We start from the raw sequence: 19,887 nt of genomic DNA on the forward strand, positions 1-19,887 counted from the left end.
TGTGGGGTCATAAGTAGGCAGGGCAGTGAAGAAGGCATTTGGCACACTGGCCTTGATTAGTCAGGATATTAAGTATAGAAGCTGGAAAGTTGTGATGCAATTGCACATGATGTTGGTGAGGCCGCACTTGGAGTATTGTGTTCATTTTTGATCATCTTGCTATAGGAATAATGTAACTAGAAAGTGTGCAGAAAAAAATTATAAGCATGTTGCCTGAATTCAAGGGACTGAGTTATAAGGAGAGGTTGAACAACCTGCGATATTTTTCTTTAGTGCGTAGGAGACTGAGGTGGGGGCTTCTTATAGAAGTGTATAAAATCATAATAGGCATAGATAGGGTGAATGCACCCAGCCTTTTTCTCAGGGTTGGTGAATCAAGGGCGAGAGGGCATCAGTTTAAGGTAAGAGGGGAAATAATACATGGGAACTGAGGGGCAACTGTTTTACACAGAGGATGGTATGCATATGGATTGAGCCGCCAATGGAAGTGGTTGACATGGGTACGTTAACAACATTTTAAAAGGTATTAGGATAAGTACATGGATAGGAAAGGTTCAGAAGGATATGGGCCAAGTGCAGGGAAATGGTGTTAGTGTAGATGAACATTTTGGGTCGCACGCACTAGTTTGGGCCAAAGGGCCTGTCTCTGAGCTGTTGGACTTTATGACTCTAGGTCTCTATGATGTTCCTGTGTCATTTATGCATGATTTCTTGGAATTCTCCAACAAGTTCTATGTTTTTAGCAGATTTCTTTTTCTGCTTCTTCCAATTCAGAATTATATTTGCGACAGAATTACGTCAACATTCAGAGCTCCTAGAGAGGCCAAAAAGTACAATTGTGCTTCTGTGACACTATCATATTTGAAGAAGTATGATTTCTAGAAGAAAGATTCTAAGTATAGCTTGGAATCAACTTTGAATACAATTCTGGAGTAGCTTAGAAGAGATAAGTAGCAAATAAAATATTGCAAATTCTGGAAATCTGAAATAGAAACTGAAATATGTTGGAAATGTATGGTTTTGCCGCAACTGTGAACAGAGAGTATTGGGCGTGTGGAATGCACTACTGACAGCGGTAGTGGAGTCAGATACTTTAGAGAGTTTTAAGCGACTCTTGGATAGGCAGATGGATGATAGTATAATGAAGGGAATGCAGTGTAGTTTGATCTTAGTAGGATAACAGGTCAGCACAACATTGTGGGCCGAAGGACCTGTACTTTTCTGTACTGTTCTATGTTCTAGAAATTGACTTAATAGTTAAGGTTGATGTTTCTTCACCAGAATAAGTGTTTCCAGCATTTTCAGTTTTTATTTCAGATTTCCAGCATCCCAGTATTTGGCTTTTAAATTAGAGTTTAATTCAATGTCACTTTTCTTCCAGAGATTGCCACCTTGAAGAACTTCTTCCTTTTTGCCCAGTTTTGTTGAAAAAGTCACGACCTAAATACCCAAATAATTAGCTTTTCACAGATGCTGCCAGACCTACAGAATGTTTTCAGCATATTTTAATTTTAATGGTAGAACTGAATGCTGACGGCCTAAGTTTGAGCAAGAATGGAATTAACTTTGATCCAAGTGCAGTTATTTGGGAGGTGCTGGCCTAGTGGTATTATAGCTGGACTGGTAATTCAAAGACCCAGGTAACGTTCTGGGGACCTGGGTTCAAAACCCACCATGGCAGTTGGTGGAATTTCAATTCAATAAAATTTCCAAAATTAAGAATCTACTGATGATCATGGATCCATTGTTCATTGGATTATGATTATTCGAGAAAAGCCATCTGGTTCACTAATACCCTTTAGGGAAGGAAGCTGCCATCATGTGACTCTAGATCCCAAGCAATGTGGATGACTGCCCTCTGGGCAATTAGGGATGGACAATAAATGTTGCCTAGCAGCGACGCCCTCATCCTTTAATGAATAAAGAGAAAAAAATGTTTAAAGATCAATGTTAAGTTTCATCAAGTGCGAAACAGTTTCTATCATTCTTGTTTTCTGTTATGTACCTACTGACTAATATATGAAGGGCAATCATGAGATGAAGTTGGGATTATGATCAGGAAAAATAAATTGCAAGCATTATGCAGTATTTACTCCGGTACTCAATTCATTGAATTTTTCCATTCTGTCATTCCATCCAACTAGTATCCATTATGTTCAACCAATTCTCAATCCAATTCAAACTTTTGTCTCAGATATCTACAGCTTGAAATCTTTTTTGTGTTGACTTAATGCAAATTCTCATTTCTTTGGGTTGTTCATGTTCTTTATTCCTTCTTGTTCTTTTTCTCATCTATATGCTGTCATGGAGCTTTCAGTGTCAAAACTAATTTGAAATGAAGTTATCTTCACACACTACTATATTCTGATAGAATCTAAAATCTGAAGTTCTGGCTAATTCCTTCAGGTTTTTACTCTGCATCTCCCTTGCTGGACTTACTGTCTGCCAGGATCAGACAATAGAATTTATCCCTGCAGTGACTACCAATGTATTTCATTTCAGAGATCAATTTCATTGGCAATATGGCACTTTGCAACAAATTGTGGTCAGGAAAGGCACTCTAATGTTCGATGACAGGGTGATAGAAGTGTGTGTTCTGAATAATGAAGCACAATTTGCACTGTCCATCACTAGGTGGCATCAGCTCCCTTCACATGACACAACCCCCAATATGGTACTGATGTATTTTTCTGCATCACTTATCACGGTAAATATGATTTCGTTTCCAACATTTATTGAGCAAGGAGTGTTTGGGTTATCCACCCATATCAAATGCTGTAGTCAGGCCTCATTTACTGAGCAGCAAATGCTAATCCCTTTCCTTGTAGACAGTTTGCTAACTGGGATGGCGTAAAATCTGATGGGACCACTATAGCCCGCAAAGGTAAAATTGGCCTTCTGAAGAAGACGCTGGAGAGCATGTTAGTGAAGCAGAAGCTACCATATTGTTGACCATGCATGTCTTTCAGTTCTCCATGGGGAAGAAAGGAATGAAAGATATGCATTTATATATTGCCATTTAAGTGTTGGCTGAGGGATTAATGTTGGCCAGGAAATAAGGTAATTCACATGTTTTCTTTGAATAATACATTGTAGGAGCTTTGCACCCATTGGAGAGGATAAATGAAACATGATTTTAACATCCAATGCAAAGGACAGCATCTCTGAGATTACAGAAAACAAAAAGAAATGCTGAAAATCACATTAGAGCAGGCAATATCTGTAGAATGAGCAAGCTAATGTTTCAAGTATAGATTACTCTTCATCAGAGCTCTGTGAAGTGTGGAGGGGGCAGCAACCATGCAATGCAGCTCTCTGAGAGTACTCCTGGCCCAGTAGTGGAACATATTTTTGATGCAGTACTGGAATACTAGCCTATCTATGTCTTTGAATCCGAAATCCTCTGATATAGGGGTAGGAGTGTCACTAAATGAGCTACATCAGCCAGCCTGTGGAGTAAGAGACAGGAAGAAAGCAGTTCTCTCCTGTTCGTAATGAATCCTTGAATTTCTTAATTGCCTTAGAGAGAAGTAAATCAACAAGACAGGAGGGCTGGAAACATTTATAACAACTGGCCTTTGCATAAGGCCTCTGCATCTTTCTTATTACTGCAACGTTACACAGCTCTGCTTTAGCTTCAGAATTAACAATGCTTCCTAATTAGGTAGCGAAAAGTTTTGGGAGAGTTAGAAAGGTTTTGTTGTAAATCTATAGTATTGTATAAACATAAGTTTTCACCTCAAAAAAAAGCATTCCAGCCACTTATTCAATCCTAACAGGAGTCATGAAGTAAGCAGACAGGAGATTCTGACTGTTTGTCAAAGGCCACCCCGTCACTCTTAGAGCTGAGTAGGCAAGCAGTTGAAATGAAGCCGAAACATTTCCCATGCTGTTCCTGCTGATTTCAATTGCTTCGGGCCCAGGTAGGTGCCCAGACATAAATGATCACTTCAGCCCTTTAATGTTCATAGAACCCTCAAGGTCATTTTAGCTTTATCCCAGTGTGGAAACTGCTGTCATCTTCCCCACTGAGACAGAAGGTAGCGTACAAGTTAAATATGTAGTATTTATTTGTGGGGCCAAGGCGCCCATGAGGAGCATATTTCTTGCTGTGGCCTGCTCCTCTTGCCCACTTGTAAGATCACAATGAAAACCTCACAACTTCAGTAATGCCACCTAAATGATAGCAGTGAATCACTGAAATGCTGAATTGTTTCTGACTCCAGAGAAAATTAGGAAGATTGGACGTGCATAAACATACCCACCTAATTTTATTTGTATTAATTTAGAAATCATTACAGGTATGACTACCACCTCCCCCCACCCCATTAGGTTGTACAGACATTGTAATCATCACTAATGAGTAAAGGGACATGTGACCTTCCACACCAACTATTTCCAGCAACATTTTATAACTCCTCTTAACATTGCTTGACCAAGGACCCTGGCATATGATAGGCTGTGTTGATGAAGATAAAATCTAATACTGTGTAATATTTTACGATATTAGAGATACTGTACAAATGCCCAATATTATTTTAAAATTCTGTACATGAATGCAAAAAATAGGAAGGTTATGTAACTGAACTTGTGGCTGGAGAGATGTTTCAGGAGGAACAGCTTTAGACTCCTAGAAACTGAGACCAGTTCTACGGGGATGGATTTTATATGATCCAGACGGCTTGCACTTGCTCACTAATGAGACTAATATTGTTGTAGAGAGTTTCATTTTTGGGCAGATAGTGGTGCAATTGTAATATCACAGGACTAGTAGTTAATAACCCAAACAGTTGGGTTTGATTCCTAATATTGGCAGATGGTGAAATTCAAACACAATTAAAATCTGGAATTTGAAACTGGCACAATGGCAATCATATTACCATTGTTGATTATTGAAATATCCACTTGGTTCACTAATGTTCTTTAGAACTGTAGTAATTGTAACGAGGTTAGCCAACTGAATTTCAAAGAATATGGGTTCCCTAATTGGAACTGTTAATCTGATCCATTCAGGGAGCCATGGCTGACAGATAAAAAGAAAGGTGTCAGAGAGTCTGGCATTCTGATAGCTGACTCTGAAAATGTAGTGCTAAAGTCAAGGACTGTCTATATGTTAATAAAGGTTGCCTTGGTGACAGGATACCAACCTCTTTGGAGTTACTTCAAGAACATAAAATACAAGAAATAGGAACTGTAGTAGGCCATTTAGCTCCTCAACATTTCCCTACAATTCAAAAAGATCATGGCTGATCTTCGCCAAGCTTCAAGCCCTGCTTTTCTGCCAGCTCGTCATAGTCCCTGACTCTCTGGTGATTCGAAAATCTCTGTACCTACTCTTTAAATGCTTTCAGTGATCTAGCCTCAGTAACTCTCTGGGCTAGAAAGTTCCAGACATTCACCACCTTTTAAAAAAAGAAATTCATTCACTTTTCAATCTCAAATGAGTGTCCCTTTACTCTGTAACTATGTCTGCGAGCTCAAGATTCCTCCACTAGTTGAAACGATTTTTCAATTTCTACCTGTTAGCCTCATCATAATCTTTTGTGTTTAGAGAAGGAAATCTGCTGACCTTACATGTCTGATCTATTTGGAATTTCAGATATATAAAAATGTGGTTGACTCTTAACTGTTCTTTGAAATAACCCTAACAAGTCACCCGGTTCAAGGGTAATTAGGGATGGACAGTAAATTGCCAGTGACACCCATATCCCATGAATGAATTTAAAAACAACCTGTGTTTCCAGGAAGGGTTTAAAGTAAAGTAATGAATGGATGGGGCCTGAGTGTAGATTCAGAAGGGAGAAGGGCAAAATTGGAGTTGGAAGCCAAAATTCAATACATACGTGTGAAAGGCAGAGGAAGCAAAGACTAAAAACAGACAGAAAAGGATTTAGCAATGTTGAACAATATATTCTTCAACACAAGGCATTTACTGAATAAGATAGATGAGCTAAGGCCAGAAATACTCTTGCCTATCATAGTTAGTTCTGAAATACGTCTTGAAGAAAGGCAATAATTGCAATTCAACATTCCTGGTAACACTTTTCAGACAAGGTATGATGGATGAACCATAATATTGGATTATAGTTTTGAGAAGAAATGATATGTTGGAAGCATTTCAAATGAGGTTATATGGGTTGAATAGGAAAATAAAAAAGGAGCAGTCACGTTTCTGTGAGTATACTGTAGACCCCTAAATAGTCCAGGGAAATCGAACAGCAAATATTTGGCAAATTGCTGAGAAGTGCAAAAGCAATTGGTAAGTTAGATGTTTCAACTACCCTAATATTGACTTGAATTTAAATAATGTAAGCAGAATATAGAGTTTAGAATTCATGAGAAGCACACAAGTCAACTTTATTATCCATTTTATGGCTAGACCAACAGATGTAGGGCTATTCTAGACTTGATTTTGAGGAATGAAAATGGGCAGGTGAGACTGTTCTAGAGTGAGTGATCATAACGCAGTTAGATTTAGGGTAAATACAAAGAAAAGGAATAAAAATCAGAAGAGTGCATAGATGTTGAAGAATATGTCTTCAACACATATTCTTTGTGTTGAAGAATATATTGTTCAACATTGCTAAATCCTTTTCTGTCTGTTTTTAGCCTTTGCTTCCTCTACCTCCGTATATATTCTATACTATATACAGTATAGAAAAGGCCCTTTGGCCCATTGAGTCTTCATCAATATAACGACCAGTAAAAATGGGCTAATCTCAATTTCCTGCACTTGTCTCATATCCTTGAATGTTATGATATTCGAAGTACTCATATAAATATTTTGTAAAGGTTGTAAAGTTTCCAGCCTCCACCACCTTCCCAGGCAGTGTGTTCCAGATTCTCACCACCTTCTGAGTGAAAACATTTTTCCCCAATTCCGTTCTAAATTTCCTGCTCCTTACCCCAAAACTATGCCCTATCATGATTGACTCCTCAACCAAAAGGACCAGCTGCTGCCATTCACCTTGTTCATACTTTTCATAATCTTAAGCACCTCAATCATGTACCCCTCAATCTTCTTTGCACTAAAGAAAGCAATCCAACCCTACATTGTCTCTCTTTATAGCTTAATTTCTCCTTCTCAGACAACATCCTGGTGAACCTCCTCTCTACCACCTCTAGTGCTATCACATCCTTCCTGTAGTGAGGTGACCAGAACTGCACACAGTACACCAGTTGTGGCCTGACCAATGCTGTCCACAATCCCATCATTACCTCCTTGCTGTTATACTGTATGCCACGACAGATGAAAGTAAGTGTCCCATGTGCCTTCTTAACTATCCTGTTCATGTGCTCTGGTGACTTCAAGGATCTGTGAATAATTACGGAAAATCCCTCTGTTCCTTGAAGCTACTCAGTGTCCTACCATTCATTAAATACTCCCTCATCTTGTTTCTTTTTCCAAAGTGCACCACCTTGCACTTATCAAAGTTGAACACCATCTACTACTGGCCCGCTCATCTGACTAACCTCATCTATATCTTCCTGTAACCTATAACCACCTTCTTCAACATGACTCACTCACCTATCTTGGTGTCATTTGCAAATTTGCTTAACATTCACCCCCACATTTTCATCTATAACATTTATGTATATATAACAAACAATAAGGGTCTCAATTTTATGAAACTGAGATGCGATTTCGCAAAAGTAGACTGAATTCCATTTAGTTGAAGATAAACCTGTTTTAAAGCAGTAGGTGGCATTCAAGGAAGAGATAGTTACGATATAGAACAACACGGCAAAGTTGAAGAGCCAAAAGAGGTAACTTGTGCAATTAGACAGAAGCTCAAGGGCAAATGCTTTTCATTGGTCTTAACAACTTAAGGGGGGCAATGCAGGTGTTGTGAATAAAGTAGGAGTTTAAGATATTGGATGGTATAAATATAGTGAGAGAGGAAGTAAGAGATCTTCCTTTTAAAATGGAGATTGTCATGAGTGGCTTACCGGGCAATTTCAGAGGACAGTTAAGTGTCTATCACATTGCTGTTGGTTTGTAGTCACATGGACTGCAGATTTCCTTAAGGGAAGTTAGTGAACCAGCTAGGTTTACAATAACAATAACAATGAATACATGGCCACAAAAGATGACCTTTTAGTTCCAGATTTTATTGAATTCAAATTTCACCATCTATTAGGATTTGAACTCATGACGTCCAGGAATTACCATGGGCCTCTGAATTACTAGCCCATACAGTACCATTCTTCCATAAATACCACTGCGTCCCCATCTGCCTTTAGATGGATAACTCCAGTTTGCTTTCCCCAGAGTTTGGCCACAGGGTTCATACACACAGGGTTCATATGCTAGGGAGGACTGTAATGGGAGAAAAATAAGGGTAAAGAGCAATGTATTGGTTTAAAGTTAAAACTCCAAAAATCAGGTAAAATATTAAATATTTACTTTAATGCAGCATATAATACAGCAAGTACAAAATACAGTTTTGCATGAAAAAAAGCATTTTACATTCACATTTACACACAGATTGTTTGGGCCAAACTCTGACACTAGGAATTACAAAGACATGTATACAGCTCTTACTATTTAACAGTTTTACATGGAGAAATAAGATGTGAGGCTTGATGTGCCAGAAACTTAGATTCGATTGAAGATTTCTTGCCCACTTCGTTAGCATTTGTGGCAAGCAGGTTGACCAAATCCACAAACAACTTACCCTAGAACAAATTCATTTACTTTATAAGCACAAGATCAAAACTCAAATTTTCCAATCATTGATTCAGTGTTATGTTATTGAACTATTCCTTCCCTCCCCAAAACCTGGCTCCCAAACTATCACCTTGCCGATCACAAACCTAGTTCTTGTCCAATTTGATAAACCTGGCAAAAGAATCGTTTAAGAACTTTTTGCCACAAAATAGTGTGTACAAAAACAATGATGCTATGCTATAAAATTGATTAGAAAGTGCAGTTTCTGAGAACCAATGTTGAGGATAGGTGGAGTAATGTACAATGAATGTGCTTTTGTGAATTCACTAATTTACACACTTGTGTGTCTATTGGAACACTTTTACAATCGTAGTTCTGAGTGCTGATGTTTGTGTCTCTCATTTTCCCCCAGTAACTATGTCTAAAACATTGATTAGAATGGTTATAGGTTAGGTAGATCGAGGAACAGGAAAGGCTATTTTGACAAACAAACTTGTTTCTTCATGTTAATTGTTAACCCATTTACTTTGACTTATCACTATATCCCTTGTCTTTCCTCTGTATATTAATACTAGTTACAATTCATACTGGTCTTGACCATTCCAATGTTCTCTGGGTGTCCTGCTACGTACTAAGTCTTGTAAACTTAAGGTCACCGATAGGTTTCCCCGTTGCTATTCATGTTTACCGGTCACCTCACTTTCTTCCATTAAGGCAAATCTTAAAATCTACCACTTTGACCAAGCTTTTGGTCACTTCTTAATAATTCCTTATGCGACCCAGTGTCAAATGTTGTTTGATAATGCTGCTGTGAAGCATCTTGAAATGCTTTACTATGAGAAAAGATTCCATATTTGTGTAAGCTGTTGTTTGATTTTCTGTTCATTTTTTTGAAAATCTAAATTGAATGATAATGATTTTCCTTGCCCATCATTGCAGTAATATATTAAAGAAACTCCAACGTTTGCTTAAACTACTCTTTCAAAATGTGCAATGCATGGGAGATATAATGTGCAATGCATGGGAGATATAAATAACAACTTTATTGATTCCTTGTTGCCTGATTTGAGTTCTCTCCTATTGCTAATAACTGCATTTTCTTTCACTTAATTGTTTGAGTGTTTGGTTGAAGATCTGGCATTATTAAAACTTAATATTCGTGCTGTCTCCTATTAAAGTTTAGTTCTTTATTCTTGTTGCTAATCCTTGTTACAAATTCTTTCCTATCAGATCCTTTACAATTCAAATCTTTCTTTTGTTCCATGTTTCACTCTTGGAATGACCCTGTCTCCACTCCATTCCAATCTGATTGCGGAATGCTTTCCAGAAGCAATACGAAACGCTACTTGAACCGCATTTCCCCAAACTACTTTTAAGTGACAAGCACAAATGCTGTGATGAGAATCAAGGGAGCAGATTTTCTGCACATGATTCATGACACAAATCCCCTTCCCAATCTTTCCCAACCTCAACCCAATTGATCCCACTATTGTCCCCAATGGCCCAGTTTTTACAGGCTTGCACCTGCAATCTAACCTGCAACAAAAAAAAGCACAAGATGCAGTGACAGAGAAAGACAACTGTTACTAGTAAACCATGAAATCACAAATTACTGCAGCAATGATGTGGGACATTTAACACAACAGGTCTGCCTGTGCAAATGTCATCTACACCTACTTTAATCTACCCTCCTGTCTGCTGCACCAATTCCTCCTTTTAGTTTTTAAGAATTCATAGCTGTGGAATTACATCACTGTATTCCACATTCTCATCAAACTTTGAGTACCAAAAGCTTTTATAGCATTTAAAAATCATTTGGTACTCTTTTGTACATGCTTCAGTTACACAAAACAGTTGCCTGACAAATAATAGTTCCTTTGATCCTGACCTTTCTTTCACGAATAAAGTGAGTCGCCTTTTATTAAGTAGTCCATACAGCATTTGTCACTGTGTCTCCCAGTCCAGTGAGCCAACTATTAAAAGTTAAAACACATCAACAATTCATTTATTTGTAAGCTTGAGGTGCGATTGCCCCAATTCTTCTCTGTCAAAGAGACTTTGAAAGCCACTTTGACTAAGCCGTTGGGCAGGACACAAATGTCTTTGGGACACACAACAATTTCACATTGCATAAGATTTATTCTCACATGGAGTCAATGGAGAGTAAATTTGTTTACGGTGGTGGGGGAGGGAGGGGTGATGTAAAATTGCTGCCAGACCTCATTTGCTTATTTCCCATCCGGTAAGTTGCTTTGAAATAACTCCCCATGGCTCAGTTGATGCAATGCTGAACAAGACACAAATATATACAGACAAGGAGCATTCAGATTTGATCTGTGGTCTGATCTCAGCACAACCTACAGTCAGTCTGGGCTAGGATGGGTGAAATCCATTGTTTAAAAATTCTCTGCACTTGACCCTATGGAGCAAACTAGGCATTCAAAGCATGTCCATTGTACCCATAGCCATTTGTCATGCATTTAGTATAGTGTAGGTGCAGTGAAATAAATTGGGACCAGTTGATAAAACAAGAAGAAAACAACTTAAATATATGGCACTGACTGCTGACTGTAATGAGGAATATTACCTTGTCTTTTTTAGGACTTTGTGTCTGAACACATTGTTAATCACAATAGAACATTGGGTTACTTTCTTTTATCTACATTCTCAGCACTTGCAACCTCAAGCCAATTCCACAAAATAATTATAACTTGCATAACATTTCACCAAGTTTCAGTTTGGTGCTGTACTCACCAAGTAAGCATCAATAATTCTTCTCCAAATGATTGTGTGTAGTGTTTCTGGGTCTACTTCAAGACATATAAATATTTGGTCTCAATTTAGACTCTATTCTCTCATACCATTCTGCTGAAATGTTGTCTTGGACCTCAGTGTTAATACCCTGCACTTGTACAGTATACATTGGGTAACAATAATATTTTCCTGCAGCACAGCATAAATTCAGCAATTGCCATGTACAAATATGAACATCACAGTAGTACACACCAATATTATAAGCAGCCCCTAGAGTAGATCTTAGGGTCAAAACCAGCTTAAGCCACTCAATAATACTTATACACTACAACAATTTACATTGACTACTATGATTTGCACAATATATATATTATAATGTCAAATAATATGATGTAACCAAAGAAAAATAATAACTTCTTAAATTGGAAAAAAAAAGGAACAAACTATTCCCCTCTGGTACTGTACAAGCGTCAAACGTTCTACAGTATGGTACATACCAAGTAAAACAGAATTGTTTATTTCTCTCTGATAGTGTAACATTTGTGTTTGACTCAATGTTAGCTTTGATACCTTTAAGTCAAATAAAAGGGAGAAATTCAATTCAGGTCTGTGATGTACAATTCATGTGTTGGATCTTGTAGATATCTGGTGTAAAAAAGGGATTTATCACTGTCGTGTGGCACTCTACAGGTCACTATATCACTGCTGGTTCTTCTACATTGTATGCTGTAAGCTAGACATATTCAAATGCTACTATAGCAAAGGAGCTCACACCCAACAGTGGTCAAGCAGTGCCATTATTGAAGAAGCCGGTGTTAAATTCTGTAGAATCTGAGAAAGCGTAAAACATTAACATCATTTTTAAATTTCCCTACAAATTCCATCAATTCAGTTCTTAAATATGGTTAAATTATATCTACGAGACAAGAACATTGACTACATTTAGGCCGTGCATCTGACACAACTGTGTGTGGCAGCTAAGTTTGACTAAGTTTGGAACTGGCTGCCTGTTGTCATGTGGTAGAATGTTTTCCCACAATTTTCTCACATCCAAAATTTTTTTACAGACAGTTGTGCTTGAGCAGCAAAGACTGTAACACAGTATTTGTTTTGTAATGTATGATTGGGAGTTGAAAAACAGAGGCACAACTAAGTATAAGGATCCGCAACAGGAAAGTCAAGCAATTTCAGAGCTTGGAACAGGAAAACAAGGGTAATGTAATGAATGCAAAAAAGTGTATGAGTGGGGAGCTGACTCTTTATCCTGACCAGTGTTTGCAGCAATGGATGAAAGGACCACCCAGTACATTTACCTCACTTGGCGCTAATAGAGCTGGTGGTGTGCGCTAAATACAGTTGCTTGATGAGCAGTTTACATTGCAAAAGCTCTATCAATATATGTTGCACCCATTCATGAAAAGAAGTGAAATAATAAAATTCTCATGATATGTCATCACAAATAGCTGTACTACATTGTGACTGTTTGTCCAGACTCAAAATGATGAATCTTCCTCAATCAACACTATTTGAATGATTTGTTACACGACATTCATTTGGAGAAGTGAGGTGGTAAAGCTTTCTCAACATATGCTGTCAGGAATAATTGTTTTACACAGCATTGCTCCTGGTGAGAGGTAGATGGTAGTTCTCACTCACTGCTGTAAAGAGTTGCTGTGTTATTTAGCTGTCATCTAGGGAGGTAAGATGTTAACACCCTCTTGTTTGATGCTGTCAGGATTGGTTGTCTTACACGCTGCTCATCTGTGTTGTGCTTGTGAGGCTCTTTTTGGGTCCAAGAAGCTCTTGATTCTGCAAACACTGCTTCAGCTTTTCCTGAAAGGATGCAGTTGTAATTGTGTAGAGGATTGGATTCAAGGCACTGTTTATTGGCAGGATGAAGATTACAACCCAAGAAGTTACGGTCCCTGTCAAAAATGAATATAAAACAGAAGCAAGAGTTTTTTAAGAAGGATAAATAATTATAGCATATATGGATTCCTGGAAATGGAATGATTCCAGCAGTTTATAGAAGATGGAGCCAGGGATATTTTATAAGCTGGAATCTGATCAAGTCATTCATAAGACCGTAAGATATAGGAGCAGAATTAACCTATTTGGCTCATTGTGTCTGTTCCACCATTCAATCTTAACTGATATGTTTCTAGACCCCATTCTCCCACCTTCTTCCTTTAATCTTTGATCCTCTTTTTAATCAAGAACCTCTGCCTCTGTCTTAAATACTCTCAATGACTTGGTCTCTACAGTCTTTTGCAACAATGAGTTTCATAGATTCACTACCCTCCAGCTGAAGAAATTCCTTCTCAGTTCAGTTGTAAAGGGTCATGCCTTCACACTGAGGCTGTGCCCTTGGGTCCTAGTGTCTCCTGTTAGTGTAAGCATCTTCTCCATTTCCATTCTATCCCAGCCTCTCGGTATTCTGTTAGTCTCAATGAAGAGTCATTCTTCTAAACCCCATCAAGTACAGACACTTTTGGTCCTCAAACACTCCTTATATGACACGCCTTTCATTCCCAGGATCATTCTGGTAAACCTCCTCTGGACCCCCTCCAAGGCCAGTGCATCCTTTCTTGGACACGGGCCCCAAAACTGCTGACAGTATTCCACTGTCAGAGGACATCATCAACAGTGACAGGAACAAATCAATGGCTTGTAATTGTTCCACTATTGCCTCTAAGTATCTTCAACTTATGTTACTATTAATGAATCTCATCGATTATCTGATGCAGTGATTTTAATCTCTTTCTGGGCTGACATTTATCATCAGTACAAATACCACACTTTGTTACTGACTAATAATAACAAATAGTCATTTCAAAGCTTTAGAAAAATTACCAGGAAATTCTGGGATCAAATTTGTACAATACATTACAGTTAATCTAAAATTGCACAACTCATCTACCTTTTCAGCATAATACGTTAGAATGGGGTGATCAAAACTATGAAGAATATCTAGACTGTCAACCAGAAGGGGAAATTGTTTTCCATTTTTGTTAAAACAGCACATGTACATGACAGTTGAAATTATTAGGCAAATGTTAAATGCGAAAATTTAACAATCTTGCTTGCAGGAATTTTTTTTAAAGTAGTGCTGATGTTTGAAAATATAGCAAATACATTATTTAATACCTCACAGACGTTTGTACTGCCTGAACCATGTGAATCCAGTCATTATGACAGACCTCTATGCTTCTTCTTCTTTTGGAGCTCTCTGCCATGTGGGCACATCCCTTAGTGACTATTTGCTGAACCATGGCAAAAGTGTTGCTGTTTTCACTACGGGGTAGGGTAAGGAAACAAGTCCTGAGCAGTGTTCTTGTTAATGTTTGCTTCCATGCGGACCCTCAGAACAATTACATGCACACAGCTTAGAAGGAATGTCGGCCCTAATGCAACCTCAGTGGGTATTAATCTCATCCACACACAGATAGTCTAGCCAACTACACTAACTGTCCCCTTCCCTGTTTGCTGACTAACCATGAATTAAACCACCCTTATGATTAATGTTTGATCTTGAATTTTAATCTGCCTCAAAAAATTGAAGCATATAGAAGAAACTCAGTCATGCTACTAGTTAGATGTAAGATTAATTTGTCACATTATTATGCAGACCACTTATGGGTTTAACTAGTCTTTGTTAGCACTTATATGCTATATGAGCAATCAATCTTTGTCATGATAGTCTACAATGTTTCCATATTCTTTCATCTCCTTTTCTTTTATCTACCTAATCTTAGGTGTTGACATAATTTCAGTCTGAACAGCTAACCCTGAAAGTTAATTCCACAATCTCTGATCCTTCAGTCGGGAGACACTTTTGATACTCTCTTGTATTTAATCTTGTATCTATGGCCTTCATTCTTGACCTGCCAACTATTGGAAACAGTTTGCTTTTAATTTCTTTGGAATTTGCAATGAATCCATCTGTACTTAAATGTTGTTCTTTGGCACTGGGAAGACTCTATTGCCTCTTATATGAAATTGTTCCATGAGATCTTTTACATTCACCTGGGAAGGTAGGCAAGGGATCAGTTTAACAGCTTAACTGATGGACGACACCTCCTACAGTGTGATAGTCCCTCAGTATTGAACAGGAACATTATGCCTAGATCTTGTGCTCAGGTTTCTGAATTGGGGCTTGAACCTACAACCTTCCAACTTAAAAGGCAATAGATATCACTGATCTGTCTTATTATACACAGGACTGTAGTCAACTTTATGGTTACTACACAAACTCACCAAGCTTTGACTTATTACCTGGTATTTCTACTTCAAGGAGAGACAGTAGCTTCATCAGAAATATGGGGATCCAGCACAGAGCATCAGTGAACACAATGAAGAAAAAGCGCTTTGCAATGGCTACTTCTCTAGAGAAGAGGCTCCTCTCTGCTGACTGCGCTCCTGTTTTATGGATTGAATAAAACATGCTGGTGTAGGAGAAGACAATGATGATGAAAGCAAGTAAGTTCAAACCTGGAAGAAAAAAATGGCAACAATGCTAGTTAAAAGTCTGGAGAGGTCACAACCAATTATATCTCAAGGAACAAATATCCCCTGCTACCATGAAACCCATGTTTTCGCTTTTAAGATGTAAAAGAGCAAACATTTGATGATAGGAAGCACACAGAGGCATGGATCACAGAGCACATCTCCCAAAAAAGAACAATGATGACCAGAAACATGAACCAATCGTACTCAGTTTGATTATTTGAACTGAAGAAGATTCTGAAGAATGGTGCTATTCTCTGTTTCAATGAGGCATTTAGAGAGAATAAGAGTAAACTAGTTCAGAACCAGAAATTGGCAGCTGCTCCACCCAGAAAGGGAGGTCATCACCCATTTCTGTCCACACATTCACCTGCAGTATACTCCTTCTCTAGTCACTGCTGCCTTAGTGCTGCTGTCTTCAATCTCCACTCACCACTCTGCTCCCATTCCACTCAATGCTGCTGTCTCCACTCTGATCCCAATCTGCTCAATGCTGCATTTCCACTCTGCTCCCATCCTGCTTAATGCTACAGTTTCCAGTCTGCTACCATCTGGCTCAATGCTGCAATCTCCATCCTGCTACCAACTGGCTTAATGCTGCAATCTCCACTCCGCTACCAACCCAAGTAAGATGCCTTCTTAGGGCTGTGTTCATTTCAAAATGTGCAGACCCCACTGGTTGTTGTATGGATTTGGTGTTAACACTATCTTTTTCAACTATACATGATGGTTATAAAAACTAAAAAGGTAAGTAACAAGCATATTTTTAAAATAACAAAAAATTATTTTTCAGACATGTTATAACAAACTTCTATGGCCATTACATCCCAGGTAGGCTTGAACTCTGGGCATCTTCATTGAGAAAGTTGTACCTCTGAACTGTTCACAACTCCAACTGCAATCTCATCACCAAGATAACTGCATTTCAATGTGTTGTGGATAGGTAATTGAAATGGCTTAAATACCTGACTTTCCTGATGAAATCAGCAGGTAATTTGGTAAGTGTGGACAATTAATGAGCACATTTAATAACACAAGTGCTGTAATTGACCCCAGAAGTTATGACCATGCCGTCTGCTAAAAAAAAGGGCACTGTATGTGATAAGTTTGGACAGTGCAGATGGTGGGGACTGTAGCTGATTTTATCTCATTTGTTTTTAAAGCCTGTGATAGAGGGGATGATGCAGGAAAGATCTTCCAATTTTCAGGTGGTGGAAGATAGGGTTTAGAAACTATGCTGGATTGATCAAGCATCTATGGAATAATGTACATTGCTAGCTTTGGAGAGAGAGGAACAAGTTTTCAGGTTTCATTGAAATGAGACAGTTGGGGTGGTTTCAAGATGCAAGAACACTGGTAAAGGAATTGTCATGGTGCTCACTGGAGGCCAACTGGAAGACAGGCAGTCTGCTATGACAATATTCAAAGCAGCTCTGGGTGTGGTAGAAGTGTGGGGTGGAGGGTGCAGGTGCTATGACTTGGAAGTATTGTGGTGGGCTGCTAGGATTCGAAATGATGGGAGACTGGTCTTGAATTAGGTCAGAAGTCACACAACACCAGGTTATTGTTCAACAGGTTTATTTGAAAACACAAGCTTTCGGAGCCTCAGTCCTTCCTCAGGTGACACTGGTGCCATGTGATTTCTGACCTTGTCCAACACCAGCACCTCCACATCCGGTCTTGGATTAGGGTGACATTGACAGGATATAGGAGATAGGATTCTGGACGGTAAAATATAGAGGGAGGAAAGCATTGTGATGGGGAAGATATTCATTGCATGAATGGGAGAGGAAGCAGGATGGGTTTCGGGTGAGCACATGAAACTCTATGGAAGGGAGTTTAAGCTAATGTTGCAGGGACAATAGCAGTTAGGGAATTTATTAAATAGGTTCTTGAGCAATACATTGGGGAACAATGAACACTTTGAATGATACATATTTCTTGAGAATCATAGAATCCCTACAGTATGGAAGCAGGCCATTTGGCTCATTAAGTCCACACCAACCCTCCGAACAGCATTCCAACTAGACCCAACCTCCACCCTATCCCTGTAACCCTGCATTTCCCATAGCTAATCCTCCTAATTTACACATCCCTGGACATTATGGACAAATTAGCTTGGCCAGTCTACTTAACCTGCACATCTTTGGACTGTGGGAGGAAACCCGTGCAAACTTGGGGAGCGTGTACAAGCTCCAAACAGACAGTTGCCCAAGTTGAAATCAAACCTGGGTCCCTGGTGCTGTGAGGCAGCAGCATTGCTTGCCACTGAGCCGCCGCCACTGAGCCAGGTCACTGTTTGGCTACATTTCTTAAAAAAGTCTTGTTTCTTGATGTGAGCAACACTTCACCTCTATTGATCACTGAGCCAGTTCGTGGTTGATTTTTGAGTTTTGAGGTTCTATTAAAGCAATGGGGTTTCCAGCATTCTGCAAGTTATCCGTAACTGTTGACCAGCAGCCATAGAGGAAATATATTAATTAATAACAATACTGCTTAATTCATAATTTTATATAATACACGCCTTCTCATCAATGGGGAAAGATCTGTTGTCTGCACTTAATGTGAAGGCAAATGAATTCAAAAGACCATTACCCAGAAATATTCCTGTGGAGTATCCTCTTGCACCAAGACTCTCAAACTGTTCGGAATAAAGAGGGAAGCACACTCCATTCTTTCCATAATAATTGCCAAACATAGCATGATTCCACAATGGTATCACAGCAATGATGAATCCCGCAATCCAGATGGAGATCAGTGTTGATAGAGTTTGTCTCTTGCCTGGCCTGTAATGAGTGAATGGAAAGACTATGCACATGTATTTCTCAAGCGTCATATATGTCAGTAGCATGACAGAGACCTCAGTGGAGAGCATAGCTAATGCACCAATGAGCTGACACTTCATACTGTCCATCCATTGTTGGGCATTCTTATTGTACTCTCCAAGGTACTTCATGTCAAAGGCACCAATGAAGAAGAGATAAACTCCCATCAGACAATCAGCACCTAGGAAAGAAGGACACTATTAAATTAAGAAACAAATGGTACATTTCTTCTGTGGCACCTTTCAACTCATCTGAAAATGCTATACAACCAATTCAATGTTTTTCAAAGGTAGCTATTGTAGGATATGAGGCATCCAATAATGCACAACACATTCCCATAGGTATTATCAATAACTCTGGGAGTGCTTCCCTACTCTTTACTGAATACTACTATGGAGTATTTCAAGTCCACTTGAAGTGCCTCAGTTTAATGTATCATCTGGAATAAGGCATCTCAAACACTGCTGCATTCCATTAGTACAGTGCCAAAGTGTAAGCCTAAATTATCTGTTTAGTAAGATGACTCACCAATCATCACCACCTTTTCAATTGGCAGTTAGAGCGGAGAAGTGAATGATGGCCTTACAAACAATAACCACATCCCATAAATGAATAAAAAGAAGCTCAGTACTGTTTTATGCCTGTAATTATCAGGCTCCATTTGTGAAATAGCTACTCTTGTCTCCAGGTACAGCTTATTGTGCCATTCAAACAATAAAGTGTCTTCAGGGCCCACTTACAGCAGAGTGATTTGATAGACAGGGTATGTAGTCTGTTTTCTGTTGTGATGCATGACCTCATGCAGATGACAAAGAGATTTCCAAAGCAGATGATGAAAGCAACCACCCACACAAAGACCCGCAAAATTATATTGGCCAACAAGTTTTCAAAAGATGAGATCCCGTCTGTATTTGGCTTGCAGCTCCGGACATGTGGAGAATACCTGCAGTATTCAAACTTCTTGAAGTATCTGTTAAAGTTTAAGAAAAATAACAGCTTTAATAATCCAACAGAAGAGTTTCCATTATCTGCTGTTCGTGGGCCTGGATGCCCCTTATTGAAAAAAAGTGATTTGTCACAAGACCTCATGCAAGAAATAATGTATTCCTTCATCTATGATTGGTATGTTTA

General features: G+C 38.8%; 1 protein-coding gene across 1 annotated transcript in view; it reads right to left on the reverse strand.

The window, feature by feature from the left end:
- Positions 1-8,487: 8,487 nt before the first annotated feature.
- The window catches only part of rxfp2l (relaxin family peptide receptor 2, like), a 90,524-nt gene continuing 79,124 nt past the window's right edge, over positions 8,488-19,887 (reverse strand). The window contains exons 15-18 of the mRNA XM_048544049.2: positions 19,497-19,726; positions 18,527-18,937; positions 15,701-15,916; positions 8,488-13,350 (exon numbers count right to left, since the gene is read on the reverse strand). Of these exons, the coding sequence (XP_048400006.2) occupies positions 13,172-13,350; positions 15,701-15,916; positions 18,527-18,937; positions 19,497-19,726 (1,036 nt within the window). The 3' untranslated portion in view covers positions 8,488-13,171. The remainder of the gene's footprint in view (positions 13,351-15,700; positions 15,917-18,526; positions 18,938-19,496; positions 19,727-19,887) is intronic.

The sequence above is a fragment of the Stegostoma tigrinum genome, chromosome 15 (assembly GCF_030684315.1).
Source record: "Stegostoma tigrinum isolate sSteTig4 chromosome 15, sSteTig4.hap1, whole genome shotgun sequence".
In the NCBI taxonomy this organism is placed as follows: domain Eukaryota; kingdom Metazoa; phylum Chordata; class Chondrichthyes; order Orectolobiformes; family Stegostomatidae; genus Stegostoma; species Stegostoma tigrinum.